The sequence below is a fragment of the Malaclemys terrapin genome, chromosome 2 (assembly GCF_027887155.1).
Source record: "Malaclemys terrapin pileata isolate rMalTer1 chromosome 2, rMalTer1.hap1, whole genome shotgun sequence".
Classification (NCBI taxonomy): Eukaryota; Metazoa; Chordata; order Testudines; family Emydidae; genus Malaclemys; species Malaclemys terrapin.
This window is the reverse complement of record NC_071506.1, coordinates 189,324,280-189,343,624: the sequence shown is the minus strand read 5'-3', so window position 1 is coordinate 189,343,624 and position 19,345 is coordinate 189,324,280. Positions and strand designations below refer to the sequence as shown.

Sequence of the window (19,345 nt, the reverse complement as noted above, 5' to 3'; positions counted from 1 at the left end):
TGGCACAATACTGCTGCACCAAGTGGACTTGTATTTCCTTTTATAAACCATTTTTCAGCCTGACTAGCAGATTGTTTACCTCTTTTTAAATGAGGCAGCTTGCTTGCCAGATGCAGTTTCTCAAACTCTCACAGCGCTATAAAATGTCACTCTCATCAGTGCACCAACTCCAGTGCATGGGGTTTGTTTTTCTTGTGTTAACAGCAAGTTCATATTCAGAAGACCTGTCTCTCTGACTTACTGTAATAACCCTGTTGGGTACATTCAGTGTCCGAAATATTTAAATAATCTTCACTCTGACAATAAATCACTACTAATGTTCTGTGGAGTTGTTTTATCACAGCTCTCAGGGGCATCACCTATGAATAAATAAAATAAAAGGTTCACTATTGAGCCCGTTGGTACTCCAGCTGATGCTATAAACATAAGTCTGTTGAATACTTGGATAGTAACTTATGTCTTTGTGCCGGTCAATCAGAACTTGATTAGTCTTTGACATAAATACATATAGGCTTAAAAACAAATGTTTAGTGTGAATGATTTTAATTGTTGGAATTATGGCCCTCATCGCTAATATAGGCATATTTAAACAAAGTAACAGGGACTCTGTCAAACAAGTTGTATATTACAATTTTCTCATTCAGTGACTGTGGATAAATCAACAGTTATTGCCTCATTAAACTACTGTGTCCTGTTTGTAATACCACCATTTTCTCAGGAATTGTGTCCAGTGTTAACTGTTGGTCTAGGCTTTTAAAAAAAATGTATAGGCAAACATTTGAACTTTTTTTCTTCTGCTTTTTGGATGATGTGGACAAAGTTTAAATTTGCTTATAAAAATTCTTGTGTCTCACCTCTATTCAATGTCTACTACCAGTAGCCATGGCACATTTCCAAGGCTGCATAAGTTCACCTGTGGACAAGAAGAAGCTAAGTAAGACAAATTTGGAATATGTTATCCTAGTAAGTCAAGAGCTGGGCTGTAGGGCAAGTTTTATTTGTTTTGACTTCATTAAAGGTTACAATACTTCAGTAGGGTATTTTCCAGATCATAAACAACAGAACAGTCTCGATCTATGTAATCTGGCATGGACTCACCCCTGCAGCGCCTCCTGCTGGTCGTCTCAGGAATTAGCTCACCAGTCATTGGAGCGCCCTCTGCAGGCCAGGTGTCCCACCCAGGGGAACCCCCACCCCCTATCCCCAGTTGCCTCAGTGTAAGGCTACTGCCAGTCACCAACTAGCCCCACTCCCTGGGGCAGACTGCAGTGTATGCCACTCATCACTGGCAAGGGGGATTTGGCCTGCTGCCTTCTTCCACCCACAGTACCTCTATGGGCCTAGAACCCAACCCTACAGCCTGGGGAGTCACCAGCCTGGAGCTCCTCTGGCTTTTCCCCAGCCCTGCCTCACTCCCAGGTACCTCTCAACCAGCAGCCAGGCCTGTCTCCCTCCACAGCTAGGGAGACACTGCTCAGCTTCTGGCTGCCCTGGCCTTCTTATAAGACCGAGTTGCTCTGTTTGGGGCGTGGCCACAGCTGCAGCCAATCAGCCGGGGTTTTGCTCCTTTCCCCAGCCCCAGCCCTGCAGGGCTTTTCCAACCCCTTCGAGCTGGAGCGGGTGTTCACCCTGCTACAATCTAAGATCAAGTTTTTGGTGATGAAATGGTGTTTCGAGTTATTCACACATCAATATTTAAATTATTATTATATTATAATAAAGCCTCTTTAAAAAAAAAAAGGCCACGAAAACCTATGCTTAGGGCCTGATCCAAAGTCCATTGAAGTCAATGAGAGTTTTTCTGTTGATTTCATTGGACTTTGGATTATGCCTTTATAGAGCCGTGAATGAAAATAATTTCTTAGGGCTAGACTCATGCTTTCTCCCTCTGGCTTCCCATGCAGTGCCCCAAAATCAAGATCCCAAATGAGGATGGAATCTGGACAATACACTGTTCTGTTATAGCTTCCTATTATACTTGTTTTTCCTGTTGTGCTATATAAGAGCTATTAAGTTTGTTACACAGGAAATAAAAATGGGATGTATTTTAATATTAAATAGAATAATACCCAAAGGAACACAGCAAAATGTAATGTTAATGATCAGTTTCCTTATTGGGATATATTTGTAGATTCTCAGCAGGTCTCCAAACCTCCATGCCTTCTTTTAAAGCCATTTCCATGAATGTATTATGTACCCCAGAGTTATGTACCACCCAGCCCAACAGATTTCTACAGGAACACGTTCACCATCCGATATAAGCTTCATGAAATATATGAATGTTGTTCGAAAGTAATATCAGTGTCTGGCATTAAATCTAACATACTCCCATCTACAGTTTGCAAACTGAGACTGTTTTCTAAATGTTCTTATATTAAAATATTTTTCTTCTCTTGGGCCTATATTTTGAAGCTTAAATTTTCCAGATGCATTAAATAACCATTTGCAAGTGGTCCATACTCTTGTATTTCTGAAACCATGGAGTCTGGTATCTGAAACCCACCTCACAATGAACTGTTCTTTTACACCCATCCACATACACTCAAATCTCACTCAGAACAAGCCATTCTTCTTTCAGGCCAACAGTCAAAACATGCCATATGTTTGGAACACTGGAAACCCTGGTTCCGGTCTCACCAAAGGTTTATCTTTTTCTATAAAGCTATTATTTTACCTCTGGAAGCCTGAGGGCTATACCTCTGGTCTTGCAAAGGGTTATGCGTAAGAGTCTTCCATGGGATTCCACTTCCTCAGATGGAAGTATCAAAGCCTATGCCAGGGACATCGGCGCTCATGCTCAGGCTACAAAATTCAAGGATGACTGGCAATTCTCTCTTCTTAGGCTGGAGGGACTTGAAGCATGATGGAGAGAATGTACTCAGGGAAATAGTGTGAAACGTTCTTGGAATACACCCTGGTAAAGACAGGGCTGTCTTATAAGTAGTGATTGATGATTCAATTCAAATGAAGTGAACGCAAGCCTGAGCTTGAACTGAACCCAATGTATTTTTTTTTCTTTTTGCAATGTAAAGAAGTTTAGTAAACTGGGTGTGGCTCTGCATTTCCCAATATAATCAAAAACAGGAAGTAGAAAGACCAAAATCCCATGAGAAAAACAATGAAGCATTAGTTTATGACTGAGTTGAAATCAGAAGGACTGGAAAATTTGCAAAAAAGTCCATATTCCTCTTAACTAAATGGGAGAGTCAAATATTAATATCCTGAAATTCAGGGGCCATAGGGACCTTCTCTCCTCATTGGCACATGTGTGACTCCCATTGAGCTCAATAGAAAAAAAATAAATCAATAGAAATCTTTCCTATACATCCCAGGACAGAATTTAGCCCTAAGGTTGTATTGCTTTTATAAAACCTGAAGCTGTAACCATTTGCACTCCTTAGACTTGCTGCTGCTAAGCTGAACTGTGCATTATCGCAGACAAATCTTTTTCTTCCCACCCCTCCACCCCCCGCCACTTGTCAGTCAACTAGCAAAGTCTCAAAGCTTTACACATATTAGAGCAGCAGTTGTCAACTTTTTTTCATTTGTGGACCCCTACAATTTTCAAATAGAGGTGCGGATCCCTTTGGGAATCTTAGACATAGTCTGCGGAACCCCAGGGGTCTGCGGATCACATGTTATAAACCACTGTTCTGTGGTAACAACTAACTTTCATAGACCCCTTATACATAGACTGGTTCTCAAAAACTTTCGTTCTCCAGATCACCAAGAAGGACTCTACAGATCATAATTTGTAAACCTTTCATCAACTCATTGCCTTATTTTGGTATTTTTTCCACCCTGACAGGATAAATGTCCCTTATGGCGTCCCATATTCTGCTAGTTGATCAATCTCTCTTATCTGATCCCAAAGCAAGATTAATTTTCAGGTTTTTTTGAAGGAATTAAAACCCCTAAGAGAAAAAGATGAAATAAGAAAGATTTTTGAAGTATGAGTCCTATTTCCTAAACCTAATGCAAGTGGAATCTCAACCCATTTCTCTTCATGTTGAACAAATGGCAATGAACTATATGTATAACAAAATGCTGAAATGAAGCCTTCCAGAGAGGGGAGGTTGGTTGCTAACCTTCTTTGTATATCATGAGACACTGCCAGTGGTTCTCTGGGAGGGGAATATTTTATTGTAATATTGGTATTTATTATAAACTCTAGATGTCAACATTATATACATTCAATGATGCTTCATTTTGAAGGTTTTCATCTCCAGCAAACATTAATGTATTAAGGGCTATCTGTCTCAGTCTACTACAGAAGCGACTACTGTTACTAAGGGAAGTCTACACTTTCCGTGACATGTAGAATACAGACACTACCCTTCCAACTAGCACTGGTATAAATAGCACTGTAGATGGTGAGGCACAGCTTAGGGGAGTAGAGGTCATGCCTAAACACCTAACCCTCCAGAGTATGTACCTTACACAGCTCTCTACACCGCTCCCATGTCAACACTGCTATTTTTTAGCAGTATAGTGTCCTGCTGCCTCCTCATTGCAGTGAAACGTTCCCCACTGCCAGAGGCAGGGGGGGAAAAGCTCCGGCAGCTCCCTCCACTGGAGCCTTTTCTTGACACAGTCAAACGCTCCAGCAGTGGGGAGCTGCCAAGCCTTTCACTGTCTTTCACTGTGGCACGTAGCTACCTGTACCCTACACACCACTGCAAATGTAGATAAGGTCTAAGAGTTAGGCCAAAATTTTCAAATGATGTTGGATGACTCAGTGTTTGAAACACCTCAGAGGAGTTGCACTTCTAGAATGTGCTGAGCGCTCACCCTCTAGAAATCAGGCTCCATTAAAAGGGCTCAAGCTGTATGAAAAAATTGAGCCACCCAAAATCAATGGTCACGTTTGAAAAACTTGGCATTCATTGATATATGTTGTCAAAATTCTTCCTTAAGATCATGTCACAAAACACTGGGTCTCACCTGATACACTGTATGCAGAAAGATAATTTATATAATATATTTCATATAATAAAAGTATATGTGTTTCTCTGTCTGTGAGCTCATTATATTGACATAATGCTATTGTGACTAAATGCCCAGCAAAAGTCACAAAATATTCTCAGAAATAAGGTTAAAAGCCTAAAAATCAATGTATAAAATAAATGTAACCAGAAATAGATACACATTTTACATTATATGACAGTACATATTGGACAAATTAATGTCCCATTAACGTTGTCTTTGAGCACAAGGGGTCACGCTCTTTAATTTTAATAACCGGGCATTAAATAATCTATTATTGCTTCTGTTAACATTTGACATAAAGTTCATCAATTAAACATAGGGAAAAAGAGCCCACAATGATCTGAAATTACCATAATGTTATTTCAGTTGATGGTGGTCAAGGTAAAGAATTAATTTAAGACAAAACAGGGACCTGTTTTCACATTAGTGCTCCTGTTACATTTTGAGACCAACTTTTAGAAACATACCTAATTATTAAGCCTTCATCTGAGCTTGCATATTTTCCACATATTGGGCCAGAACCTCAGCTGCTGTAAATCAGCGTAGCTCCATTGACTTCAGTGGTGCTACAGCAGTTTACACGAGCTAAGGATCTAGTCAATTTTTTTAAGGGGATGGGGGAAACCTTGTGTGTTTAATTTTGAACTGCGATGCATCTTATGCTGATTGCATTTCCAATTTAAATCAATGTGAAAAGCTTTTATTATAAGTGAATGCAGTTAATCCCTTTGGAAGAAGACTATAATAGCCTAAGCAGTAGTTCTTAAATCAGCGTATAGCCCTGGAGAAGAAAATTTGGAGTCTTATTTAAAACAAATAATAATTACATCTATATAGCAAATTTCATCTGAATATCTAATGCAAATGTTAATTAAGCTTCACTACATTCCTGTTTGTTCCATATCCATTTTGCATACGGGCAAACTGAGCCACACAGAGGTTCAAGGATTTACTCAGAGTCACAGAGCAAGTTTCTAGGTTCAGTTGCATACGGTCACGTATCCAGTACTTGAGCCTGCTCTCATTGAATCCAATGGCAAAACCCCATTACCTTCAGAAGTGCAAGATCAGGCCTTAAATTGGTGGTAGAGCCATTATTGAACAGTCGTCTACTCACTAGACCATAATGAGAAAATGTGGCTGTGAAATTCTAATGCTGGGCCAAATCTTGATGTGCTCACTCAGTTTTTCCTCAGGCCTCACTCAGGCAAAGTTTTCATAGCAGTCAATGGGAATTCTACTGGAATAAGAACTGATTAAAAACCAAGTAAGGACTTCTGGGTTTGGACTGTTTGTTGTGAAATGTGCCAATACCACTCTGAATACTCACAGGTATTTGGTAGGAAGCAGTCATGTATCTGGATATATTCAAGATAATTTTGTGATTAAAACACTGTGTTGGAGTCAGGATACCTGGGTTCTACTTTTGCCTCTGCCGTGAAAGAGCAATAACACATTGTCCAAGAAAAGATGACATTATTACAGTTAACATCAGAAGAAGATATAGAGAGCCTCTTCTCCTCTATCCTGAATAAGTAGGAGGGAAGGACCTCTACATAGGGCTCAGGAGAGCCTGGCCTCTGCCACCCCAAGGGGATATGGTCTATCTAAAAGATTAGTTTACACTGCATCCTATTTCATGTGCGAGCCAGGTGTGCTCATTGCTTTTTTGTGAAAGACCAGTAAAGTGCACCAGCAGCATGCGTGAGTTACATTATCAAAGTGAGTAGTTATCTAAAAGAAATGGAATTTTATTGAACTTCTCCCTAAACAACAGCAACATCAGATAAAGTCAGCCTTGTTGACTTGATGTGACTTGAGAACTGAAGCTGAACGTTTTCTACCAGTTTGGTTTGTACTGTGTGCACAATCTTGCTGTGTATTTATATTCAGCTCAAATGAAATTAATTATTTTTAAAAGAAAAGAAGCTGTAATGAAAACTCAGAAAGATAATCAAGAAACTATAATTTAACACATATTCATGATGCCATCCTATGTATATGCAAAAGATTTATTTTGTATTCATTAAATAATGCAATATCCTTTTCAAATACCATGTAATAGTAATCATTATTTTTCTGTTATGAGTCTTGATCTACATTAGACTGAGATAATTGCAGTATTTCTTATGATGATTGCACGCAGTTTAGTTCTAGCAGCTGATACCTGAACAGCCACTGGATGGCAGTAGAGCATGAGTTTTAGAAAGAATCCAGTCCTTCCAAGCGCCTGTGTTCCTTCAGTCACTGATCTATAAATATCCTGGATTAGATTCTTCTAAAATTGTGTTTTCTTTTATAAGATTGTTTGAATAGAACACAGACAAATAATAAAAATAAGAGAAAAGAAATCTCACCACTGACCTACCTTTGATTCTTAAGTACCATATATACTATTTCCCCACTAGCTGAACAATATTCCCCTTAATTCATAGTGTCAAAACTGGGGAAGGGCACAACTCACAGATTTTGGGTCTGGATGCAGACCAGAACTTCCCCAAGGGGTTCAAGAGCGGGTATAGTGGGCTGATTTCATGTATAATCAGAAATCTTTTCCTTCTTCCTGCACCCAGGGAAGAATCATAAAATCTCATTTCTCTGAATTTAAAGTGAAGTTCATTCTAATCATAGATTTCAGTCATTTTCCCATATTCCGTTTTTTGGGGGGGGAAGTAAAGGGTGGATTTAAATAAGTTGAGTTGAGCTTTGGTCAGGGCCGGCTCCAGCATTTCTGCCGCCCCAAGCAAAAAAAAAAAAAAAAAAAAAAAGCCGCGATCACAATCGTGACCAGTGGCGGCAATTGGGGGGGGGGGGGAAAGCTGCGATCGGCGGCGGCAGTTTGGCGGCAGGTCCTTCGCTCCTAGAGGGAGTGAGGGACCTGCCGCGCCAAATTGCCACACATACCGTCCCTCTCCCTTGGCCGCCCCAAGCACCTGCTTGTTAAGCTGGTGCCTGGAGCCGGCCCTTGCTTTGGTGAGGAGATCCATGAATGTGGGGATGTATCATCCCTACACCAACCTAATGGAAAGTTCCATGAGGAGGTAAGGGTCACGATGGGACACTTGCCAGGCAACGGCCCATGGCCTTATGTAAAGCCCCCTGGTGGTCTAGGGATTATATAAGATGAGGAAAACAAGGTGATAAATCATGGCCTTATGTAAGGAACGGTTGAACCAATCGGTGTGGGGCTATACATGTGATAAACACATGATTCTCCTTCTCGTCCAATCCGTAGATGTGTGATTATAGCCTAATTGGGTTATGTAATGTTGAGAAAAACTATAAAAGAAAGCTTGTAATAAACAGGATTCGATTCAGCTTGCAACCACATTGGTCGTGTGCTTTATCCGCTCCACATGGGACCCCACAAATGGGACCCCACACATGAAGATATCTGAAACTTGCACTTTTGGACTTCTTCACCTACTTTTTCAGTTTTTACTTAAATTTGAACATTTCCATGCAGATACCAACAGCAAAATTTCACCAGCTCAAAGTACATGGCATGGGCTCAATTGTAGATTTGCTACTAACTCCATGCATTGAGCAGACTGCGAAACAGATTATGTTTCAGAGACTCACAATCTGCCTCTTGGTTTCCCCCATCCCTGGCACAGCATATCTCCCCCAAACACTGGCACAGCTGTACTGTCCAGCACGCTGGATGGAAGAGGCAGAGCCAAGGTTTGGGTTTCTCCTAATCCCCACCTCCCTGCATGAGAGAGTAGAATCTCCCTCCCACACTGTTCTCCATGATACAGGTAGCTGGTGCAGGGATGTGAGGGGAATTCCTCACTCCCCTGCATTCTGTTCTAGGCAGCATAGCCACGCCACGTATAATTGAGGTTGTCTGACACGTCCCATTACAAAACCTTGTAACTTTGCCAAACTTAAACTGTTCTGGGAGAAATTTCCCATGCCAGGTGTCAGCCTCGGGTAATTTTTGTGGTAGTTTCAGCTAAAAGGGTTAGAGAGAAGTATGTTATTTTGCCTGTGTTGAAAATATTCTCACAGCCATTTCATTGAGAAGCTATAATGACCCCATACTTCATCATGTTTTGCTTTGGTAGGGTTTTGGGTGGGAAGGATGTTGTTTTGTTTTAAATGTACTCTCTACAATGTGTTTATATTAAAGAAGACCAGGTCAAAGAAGTATGCCTGGCACTTGGAGCGGAAGGTAGTGAGGTTTGTGATGGTCCATAGTTCCTGTGGGAGTTCATTCCACAGTTTGGGACTGGCCCCCAAGGCAGAGCATGAGGCATCCCAGAGCATGAGGCAGCCTTTTAGGTATGCTGGGCCCAGCTTATTGAGCACCTTGAAGATAAGGACCAAGCTGTTGAACTGGACTCAATATTCTATGGGAAGGCAGCATAGATAGCATAGGACCAGTCTGATGTGCTAGCAGTAGTCCATGTTGCTGAGGAGATGCACTGCAGCATGCATATGCAGAACAGGCCGTACTCTGACCCTATATAACAAAATAGAGATTTGCCTTGGATTCATCAAGAGGTTGATTCTTCTACACATGGAACTCGCACTAAAGTCAAAAGGAGTTTCACCATGCAACAGGCTGGCAGGATTGGTGCCTAACATTTTTTGATAAAGATACTCACACTGAATCATAATTTAATTTCACTTTTCTTTCCAAGTACATTATCCAGCCATAATTAGCTCTATGGAGCAAGGATCATGTTTTTGTTATATGTTTGTACAGTTACTAGCACAATAGGGTCCATGACTGGTGCTCTTAGGTGCTCCCACAGTACAAATAAATATAATACGTGTCCTAGTGATCTCAGATGTATAGATCCAACAGGTAGAATTCTGTGCTACAGTAAAAAATATTTAGACAGTGCTCTTCCTTGATGGAGATGGCAGCGTTCAAAGGAAATGTTAGCCAATTTCAAAATAAAGTTCAGTGCTTCTGGGCCTGATTATCTTCCCACTGATAGTGGTTTTACTTCAGTGGAATTGTCCCTGATTTACAGACGCACAAGTCAGAGGAAAACCAGGAAAATTAGTTCTATTCTGGTTTCACACACAGATGAGCGTGATTCTCCTCCCACACAAGAATGAATCAGAAACAATTCTCTTGAAGTCAGTGGTGTTAGACTAATGTAAAACCAGTTGTGAGAGACTGAAAAATCAGACCTTGGGTAATTATTTCAACAAGCTGTTCCTGGCATACCTCTGTCAAATCTTTGTTAGTTCAGTAACCAGGTGACTATGATGATGACAACAGTGAGTGCAGCACTGTTTTGGATTTCTAACTCAGATTTAAGCCATTACCATTTGTCTCCTGAAAGAAGAGGGGTGCATTTTTCCCACCTGCTTCACATGTAACTCACATTAATGTTAATGGAAATTATGCATGTGATGCTAGATGCCAGATTCCCTTTTACCATGGAAACTGATATCAAGTACATAATTTAGTATGTGCTTGTTGGCACCTGCTGTGGTTTATGTCGCAATCCAGTTTTATTTTAACTCTTTGTCTTCACCTGCTTATAACTCTGGAAAAAAACACCTTCTCTTAAACTGAAATTTTACATGCCCCATCTCAGCTGAAAGGTGAACTTTTTCTTCTTGCAAGTCTGAGGAAATCTGTTCAGCCATTTTTGATTTATGTGAGACTATAAACAAATTGTAATTTGCCTAAGGTAAGAAAATACTGCTATAATCTTTCCCATAAGATAACTCAAAAATGACTGAACGTTAAGACTTTAACCTAGTGTGTACATCCATGACTAAGCTTTAAAGAATGGTGAATAGTAAAGCTATGTGCAATTGAAAAGCATTTCTGAACGTGCTCACAGAGGTTTTTGTACAGGTCTTAGGACATCACCAATGCACTTTTTCCCTGCCCAGTTTAATAAGCACAAGAGCTTCTGCTCTTAGGCTATTGCTTGGACAGTTTGCATAAGGAAGCTAGAGAAGCTAAAGAAGTTAGTTACCAGTAATTGTAGTTCTTTGAAAGTATTGCCTGTGTATAGTCACACTTGTGGAAATAACTGCTTGCATGAGCTTAGAATCTTCTAGAAAGCAGTGTCCCCTGGGGCCATTCACACACCTCCCATTTTAATTCTTTGTGCAGGAGTGTCGTGAACTACGCTTCATTTACTTCTGACCACTGAAGGTGCAATGAATTCCTTGTAAAACAGTGGCTTGACCTTGGCTCTCAAGGGTACTGTCACTGTTATCACAGATAAAACAAGAGCATCCAGAAACAGAGATCTAAATGGCACTATAATCTCCACAAGGGAGACCTGATTCACTAACAGTGTAACAGGGTACGGTTCTAAAAGTCTCCTCTTGTTTTTTACTTTCCCCAGCTTGATCATTATCCTCCAGCAAGTTACAGCCTGCCAACAGCTTCTGACACTCAGTTCAACTCCCCAAAGGCGCTCTTCCTGGGAAAAGTTATAGGTGAGATTACATTTTAATAATTTATTTTTATTAAACATTTTCAGAGAGAAAAAAAAATATATATATATAAGCACATGAGATTGTGATGTTCATAGTGTCTGCAGTAAGGCACCCATTGGACATCTCATTTTTTACTAGGTTCTTAACCTTTACTGCAGCCTACACCCCTTTGGTTCTCAAAATATGTTCTCGCACTTATCAAAATCGTTGAAGTAGGTCAGTTCTTTAAACCTAGATATATTTTTTGTTTGTATATTACAGTAAACATTAAAAAATGTATAATGTTAATAAATACATAGGTTTGATTAAACAAAGTAGTTGTACTTATGTGCCTGTGCTTAATTTGTGTTTTCGATGATTGACCTTCTAAAAAAAGCTGGCACGTCTCGCACCCCCAGAAAGGGCATCTCGCACCCCCAAGGGGTGCGTACACCCCAGGTTAAGAACCACTGTAACTAGTAACTAGAGAGACAGTGATGTTTTGGTTAAGTGGGATATACATCAGGCAGGGATACTACGTTGTTATTGCAAAGGACAAGGGGACACCTAGATAAACCAGGGATAAAGTAAGCTATGGCTAATATATACAGAATGTAGAACATATATAAAGTTCCAGGGAACGTCATTTGAGACAGTACAATTGCACAGTTTCTGTCACCATTCAGATTTGCTGGGGGCGGCAGGAGCAATAGGTCTGGTGCTGCTTTGCAGTGAAGTATGGGAAATATTTAGGAAATTTAGAGCAGTATCTTTTATTGTGAACTCATTGCCCACACTTTTATGGCTCATTTTCAGAGGTAGTAGGTACCCAAAAATGTCACAGAACTCAATGGGAGTTTCAGGTGCTCAGCACCTTTTGAAATTCAAATGATTACTTTCTGTAAACCTTTACTTAGCCACAATAGTTTGGATTACAGTGAAGAGTCTGACTCAAAACATCATGAACTTATGTTTTCTTTCTGCAACACCATAATTTAAATGGTAACTTGTGAGCCACATGGAATGTAACTGCCCCACAAACAGAACCTGTATGTAAGCTTCCTGTATGTACCATACCTGAAATGATTGTATCACTACCGTATTTCCAGCCTGTTCTTCTGTCAAGGTGATATAAGGAAGGCCCTATAAAAGTTAGATCTTACATTGTTTGGGGACCAAATAAGATGTGAGGGGGAAAGGACTTTTGAAGAGGAAAGGAAATCAACTACAGAATTTTGTAATAACATATTTTTTCCATCTGCTTCATTTTTAGTCTAGTTTACCTTATTTTGTGATTTTCTGTGAAGTTGGACGTCAGTGTAAGGTTCTCTTTGGTTTAAATCAAGCGAATCTAGGCTAACATTGGAGCTGAATCCAAAACTCAGGTTTTATTAATTCTTCTGCTTTTAGGCTCAGTAAAACAGAATAAAAATGTATCATCAGAATAACTGTAAATTGTGAAATGGGACATGAGCAATGATTTTGGTGCTCAGCCACGTGAATGCAATATGTTACAATAGAATATCTAGTCTCATCTTGCTGACAATATGAAACTTGAGTGACTTTACTGCTCTCTGAATATTTCCATCGTATAGAGCTGAATTACAGCACACAGAACATTCTGAAATTTAGAGCTCCTAGTGCCCATTCTACTGGACAAATCCTAGGTCCATTTAATCATCAGTAGAATAGGCCCAGGATGCAGGAGATGAGGTGTAGTCACTCAGCAGCTGTAATCTTGGAGTGGCTCAGGGCTTGCCTACACTGGCAAGTAAAGCAGCTTTTTGCGCTCAAACTGCAGCCGTGTACACACTGCCAAGCCACTTTGTGCGCAGAAACTCCTCAGTTGCAACACTGCAAAAAAACCACCTCGACGAGCGTCGTAAGGCTATTTGCACAGAGGCTCCAGCGCTCTATTGCCAGTGTACACACTTGATTGTTTTCTGCGCTCTAATTGGCCTCCGGAGTTGTCCCATAATGCCTCAAGTGCCTGCTCTGCCCATTGTTTTGAACTCGGCTGCCCTGGAGACATGTGCTCCTCCCCTTTCAAAGCACCATTTCTGACAGCCATTGCATGTTGTGCCGATCTGCTCCGGGACACAAAGTAAACCATTAATGTGGAATGCTTGTGCTGTTGAACCCAGGTATGTGTGTGTGAGAGAGAGAGAGAGAGATTGCTGTGCAGCGAGCCCAGGGAGGGAGGTGGGGGCTGTTGTCAGGGTTTCCCCCTTCCCCCTGCCTCAGGGCTGGTTGCTTCCTGCCACTGTCTGAACTTACAAGACAGCAGAATGACACACTCTCTCTGTCCCCCAAAACACACTGTCTCTCTCCCTGGCTCCATACACACACACACACTCCCTGTCACACACTCTTTCCCCCTCCCCCCACACACACACTTCAGTTGAAAAGCAGCTGGCAATGTAGTAGGATGCCCATGGAACAATGGGATTGAGAAACCTGCATCATGTGATGCTGTGCCTGCTCCATGAGGCATTGCAAACCCTTCTGAAAGCACCTTGCGGCCAGTTGCACAGTGGGATAGCTACCATAATGCACTGCTGTCTTTGCCATTGCAAGAGCTGCTAATGTGGATACAAGGACACAAGGAGCACAGTGTGGACACGCAACAGCGGTTTAATTCCAGCATTTTAATAAAAGTGGTATCACTTGTGGCGCAGAAACTTGCCAGTGTAGACATACCCTTAGATAGGGTGGCTGGGAGCTCATCTCCTCTCCCCAAACATGCCCTGTGGAGATTCTGCTAACAACAACAAACTAACAAAAACCAGTGCCTGATAAAATATATATATTGGTGAAAGATAAGGTTTGGATCACCCGAGGCGAATTCCTGGCCTCCGCACTCCACCCTGATTGCTTCATGTGAATGGTTTGTCTCTGGGCTGACAGCTATCTCCAGACATGTCAGCTGTCCGGGCTGTTCAGATTTAGAAAATCATCAGACTATGATGGTGCTGCCTCCACAATGCATTCTTCTAAAGCCTGACTCTAGTCCTCAGAAGTTGGATGGATGAGGAAGCCTTATGTGGCCCCAGGGGTGTACATCCTCATTACATATGGGAAAAGCTTGGGGAGAAAGTGAAAGAAGATATGAGAGAGAAAATATACGGACGGGAGTATCATAGAGAAACCATTATAGGGAAAAAGAAGATAAAGCAGCAGAGGGAGAGAAAAGTTAGGACCCTAAACATTACAGGAAGAGATGTACCATACTCTACAGGGGAGGGGGTGAAGAGGGAAAATTGAATTGAAGCCAGGAAAAGAAAGAAAGCAAGAAACATTATGTGTAAGTTACATTTTTAAGAGTATTAAATGGAAAGTTGATTGGCGGTACCCAATAAATAGGACATACTCTTATATCTTTAAATTGCAGGGTCTGGGGAGGCGGGCAGGATTAGATAGCATTATAACACTTTTCACCCTACTTAGTGGTGCTAGTCCTGGGCTGATGAATGGTGGATAGATTTTCCAAGCCCTGCAACTAGCTTGGACACCAGCCAGCTCTATCCCACAGATGCCACCTGGTCAGTATTATTTCCTTTGTCATGTTTTAGTGCTGTCCTCCTTAGGTTTTTTCTTAGCGTTCCTCAAAAACAAACTGCAAGAATTGAACAGGTTATGAAGCTTTTTGCATCTAGGTCACTTGCCTGAATCCTGCTTATGTTGGCAGGGACTGAAAATCATCACCACCACCTCACAACTGTTTGATCTATATGGAAAGAGATATTGATTTAGCCTGGTTTCTAGGTACTTATGTCACAAAAATCACCTCCACATTTGACTCCTTGCAAGTAATAATAGAGGCTTCAAGGTCTGGATGGACATACGTTACTACCCTCTAACTCCTGCATGTGTTCCATCCAAGTCAGAGTTGAGGCACATTACCGGGACAGTGTGAGGAAGCCTACATTCCACCTGTCCATGATGTTCCTGCTATGTAGCTACACAGAAGAGATCAGTCTGCAGTAATGTCATTACATTACATTACATGTGATATTTTCCAAAATAACCCAACTTAACCCTATCTTTTTTTGCTCTTCTTAGCAGAGTACATCAAGTCTAGTTTGCCTAATTTGGTTTATGTGTCAAGGGAAGTGCATAATATCTGTGAGTGGTTCTAATTTGGATTCCTTCTTCTTTTCAAATTTGACAGGCTGAAAACATGGAATTAAATTGAGTTCCAAAATGATGAGTTGGCTCTCTGTAAGATGTACAGACTAGTAAACATAATACAGATAACATCCACCATATAGATGTATGCGGTGAAGTCGCAGATTTTCCTTCTCATTAGGTGCATTCAGGGCATAATGAAGTCAGCACAAACACTGGTTAAATCAGTAGAGTGAGAGAAAATGTTAAAGGATAGGAATAGGCAGGGTGCCTGGGAAAGGTATTGGGGTCAGCTGGAAAATATATGGTCTATGTTTTCATATGCTATTATGAAAATCAAAAACAGTTTCCATGTTTTTTGAAATGTTATGTATCATCTGTCATTATAAATTATATTGTGTATATTGCTTTGCATCCTTTGATTGATGTTATTGCTTTGCCTTTTTAGTGTTTTAAGTTTATTTTTTAGCCATTAGGAATGTGATTCTTATGCTTTCTTTGCTTATTCTGTTTAGATTGACTGTCTCTTCAAAGTGGGACATTTTATTAAATAAAAGAATATCAGTGCCAGAGAAACAAAAAGAATTTACTGTGCATAACAAAGCAAAACAAAAATCTCTGGAGAGACCCTGACTCACTGGTATAATTGTTGCACCACTGCCAGTTGCCATTGATCAGATTGAATAACAATTGCCAGGGGGAATGCTGAGTGAGGGGAGTGGAGGTCAAGGTTAACATTGTTACGTGTGTTCAGCACAGTTTGAAGGGCACACTACTGGCAGAATCTTTCTAGTGCGTTTAAAGCTCCTAATTGCTACATTATCCTGGCTAGAAGCAGGTCCAGTGAATCTGGAGGGAGTCTCACTTAGCAGAGGTGTGTATACAAAGGTGATTATCTATACATCATCATATGTACAGTTTGTAATGTCTTATATTCCATCTAGGAAAAGGGGTATATTTGAGAGGCGGAGTGTTTGATTTTTGTTTTTGTTTTGTTTTTAATCGATGATACTCAGTCTTAATTATCTCTGTTCTGTTAGATTTGATGCTTTCTTGTCTTGAAAGGTGAACATGAAGCTATATTTACAAAGCCAGCTTGTACTTTTGTGGAGCATTTTGGAACCATCCTGCTGAGAAACAGTTCTACCTGTCTTTTTTTTTCCTTCTTCTCTTCTCTTTTTTTTTTTTTTTACTACTTTTATTTGCAGATGTAGCAGGGTGGTTACCCGCTCCTGCCTTGAGGGGTTTAAAGACAGCCCTGAGGGAGGGCTATTGGAAGGGAAAAAGCTGCTAGGCTGATTGGGGAAGTAGCCGCAGTTGGGCCATGCCCCAATCTGGCCTCAGCTGGCCCTATATAAGAGGCTGGGAGCCAGGAGCTCAACAGTCTCTTTCTAGCTGTGGAGGGAGACGGGCCTGGCTGCAGGGAGCTAGAGACAGAGTACCTGAGTGGAGCAGGGATGGGGAAAGGCTGAGGAGCTGGGGAGCTCCAGCCTGGAAAGCCCCAGGCTGCGGCCTAGCAGAAGGCCAAGGAGTACTGGGGGGTTGCAGAGGGCAGCCCAGGGGTAGGCCAGGGCAGCAGGTCCAAACCCAACCTTGCTAGTGATGAGTAGGCTGATACTGCAGACTGCCCCAGGGTGTGGGGCTAGACGATGACTGGCAGTAGCCTACGACTGAGGCAAGGTGGGGATAGTGGGTGGCGGTTCCCCGGGGAGGGGAGACCCTGAGAGAAAGGGGTTACTGTCAGGGGGCAGCACCCCAGATAACGGGGGCCAAGAGGCAGTGGGACACCGGCCTGCAGAGGGTGCTCCAGAGCCGGGATGAGCTAATTCCCATGGACGACCAGGAGGAGGCGCCACGGGGGTGAGTCCGCACCGCTACAGTAGAGAAACAACATATCCTGCCAGCTTTTCTTCCTATGACCATGTCACAGTTCAGGGCAACTGAACCTGTGCTTCCCTGTAGTGGTTCAGCAAGAACACCCACACTCAGGCTTCTGGCTTCTAAGACTTTGCCTTTCTTGGATGGAGACCTGCATCTCTCTCCCTCCTGACTGGGGTATTTCTAGGCTGAATGGTTCTCTACTTTCACTGTGTTATTCCTAGCAAAAGACAGTCTGCCTAAGCTTCCTGCTTCACTTCCCTCCTCAGAAATGGTGCACAGTGTAATTGCTACACTTATAAGTTAGCACACAGCACTTCCTTTACAACATATTGTATTTGTAAGATAAAAGCATTACAGAGAAAATATTAAAAACAATAGAAGAACCGACACGCATGCTAATAAGCTTACCAGAGATCACCCCAACTCTGACATGAGCTCTGGCAGTTGATTAGGGCTTCAGAACCCACACAGGGATCTATTCTATGGTGACAAGTTCATAACGGCCTCAGATTCGAACTAGCACTCGGTCTCATGGAGCCTCAGAAGGCCTCAACGCCTTCCAACCTTTCCTGAAGTATTGGAGCCCTCCATGGACCAGAGGTTCTGTCAGCTTGCTGGATTAGGAGGAAGTCCCTGAGCCTGTTTAAAACCAAGCTGTTTATCCAAAAATCCTTCCTTTGTCCATTGGCCCTGGATAATCCAGATTGAATCTTTGAACAGTCCTCCTGTGACAGGTGATCAACAGACAAAAGGTCTCCCCTCAGGACAAAATTTCCTCCCCTCCCCCCCCACCCCACTTCTGAGGTTTTCCACGTCATACATATTGTCTCAAAACATCAATCATGTCAGCTATATTGTTCAACATAATCTTTTGCAGTCCACATTATCTCCCAGAGATTACATTAATCCTTCTTCCTCCTAAAGAAGTTCCATACAATCCCATAACAGCACACAGACATTCGCATTTTCAATGCAATGAACCCCAAAGGTGGTGTATGTAATTCAGTAGTTTAACTTAATTCCATAAGACATGCCCAGGATACTGTTATATCTGTCACAGAGCATTTATATCCAGTCAGAGATTAGTACTTGGACAGCACTACCATAACATGAACCCAGTCTCAATTGAAGGTGCTATCACAATACAAATGATTAATAAAATAGTCAGCAAATGCCTCCTTTTTCTCATAATTGTCCTTAATATTGTGTGCTGTCAGGTCAGGAGAATTACGTTAGAAACATAGAAACAAGCAAAAATTATTGAATTGCAAATGTAATTGGAGAGCATATTTTTCTCTTTAAATTGAAGATTTCTCTGTGTTCCAGAAATAATTACTGAGTTTCTGAAATAATAAATCCTAGAAAATGTAGGCAAGTACTTTTGCTAAAAGCAAATGTGCAGAGATTTGAAATACAATAATAGTAGGTAGTGTTTATTCTTTGCAGAAGCCTGAAAATAAGGGGTTTGAACTTGTAGTCCTTACTCAGGCGAAACTGGTTAAATTGAACTGGGCATTTTTTATTATCCCAAGCAGGATTATGACTTCAAGTGGCCCACAAAGGAGAAGGAGCCAACAAATAGTTGGAAACAGGATCCTATTTTTATGTAAATGTACCTAGTAATAAAAAAAATGGCAAAGGAAAATTAGAGGATATTTATAACCAAAATAGTCCTTAATCAGACAGTTTTTTAAAAATGTTCCAGTAGACATCAGCACAGCTTTCATCTCTTATTTAATAACAGTGAGACTTTGAAGATTAACACAATGAGATAAAAGCAATGAGGTTCCTGTCAAGATTCTTGACTCTATGAAAGATAAAACGAACAAAAAATAGGAAAATGAAACGTTGTTCTCTGAGTAGATATGGGCCTGATCCACAGAATTGCAGGGGTGTTTGGATTCCAGGTGCTAGTTTCTGCCCATTAGTGAGATAGAACCGA

The 19,345-nt window shown here is 41.3% G+C and overlaps 1 protein-coding gene across 1 annotated transcript in view; it reads left to right on the top strand.

The window, feature by feature from the left end:
• The window catches only part of CNTNAP2 (contactin associated protein 2), a 1,643,672-nt gene that overhangs the window by 1,548,169 nt on the left and 76,158 nt on the right, over nt 1-19,345 (top strand). Inside the window, exon 21 of the mRNA XM_054019209.1 lies at nt 11,322-11,415. Coding sequence (XP_053875184.1) covers nt 11,322-11,415 — 94 coding nt within the window. The remainder of the gene's footprint in view (nt 1-11,321; nt 11,416-19,345) is intronic.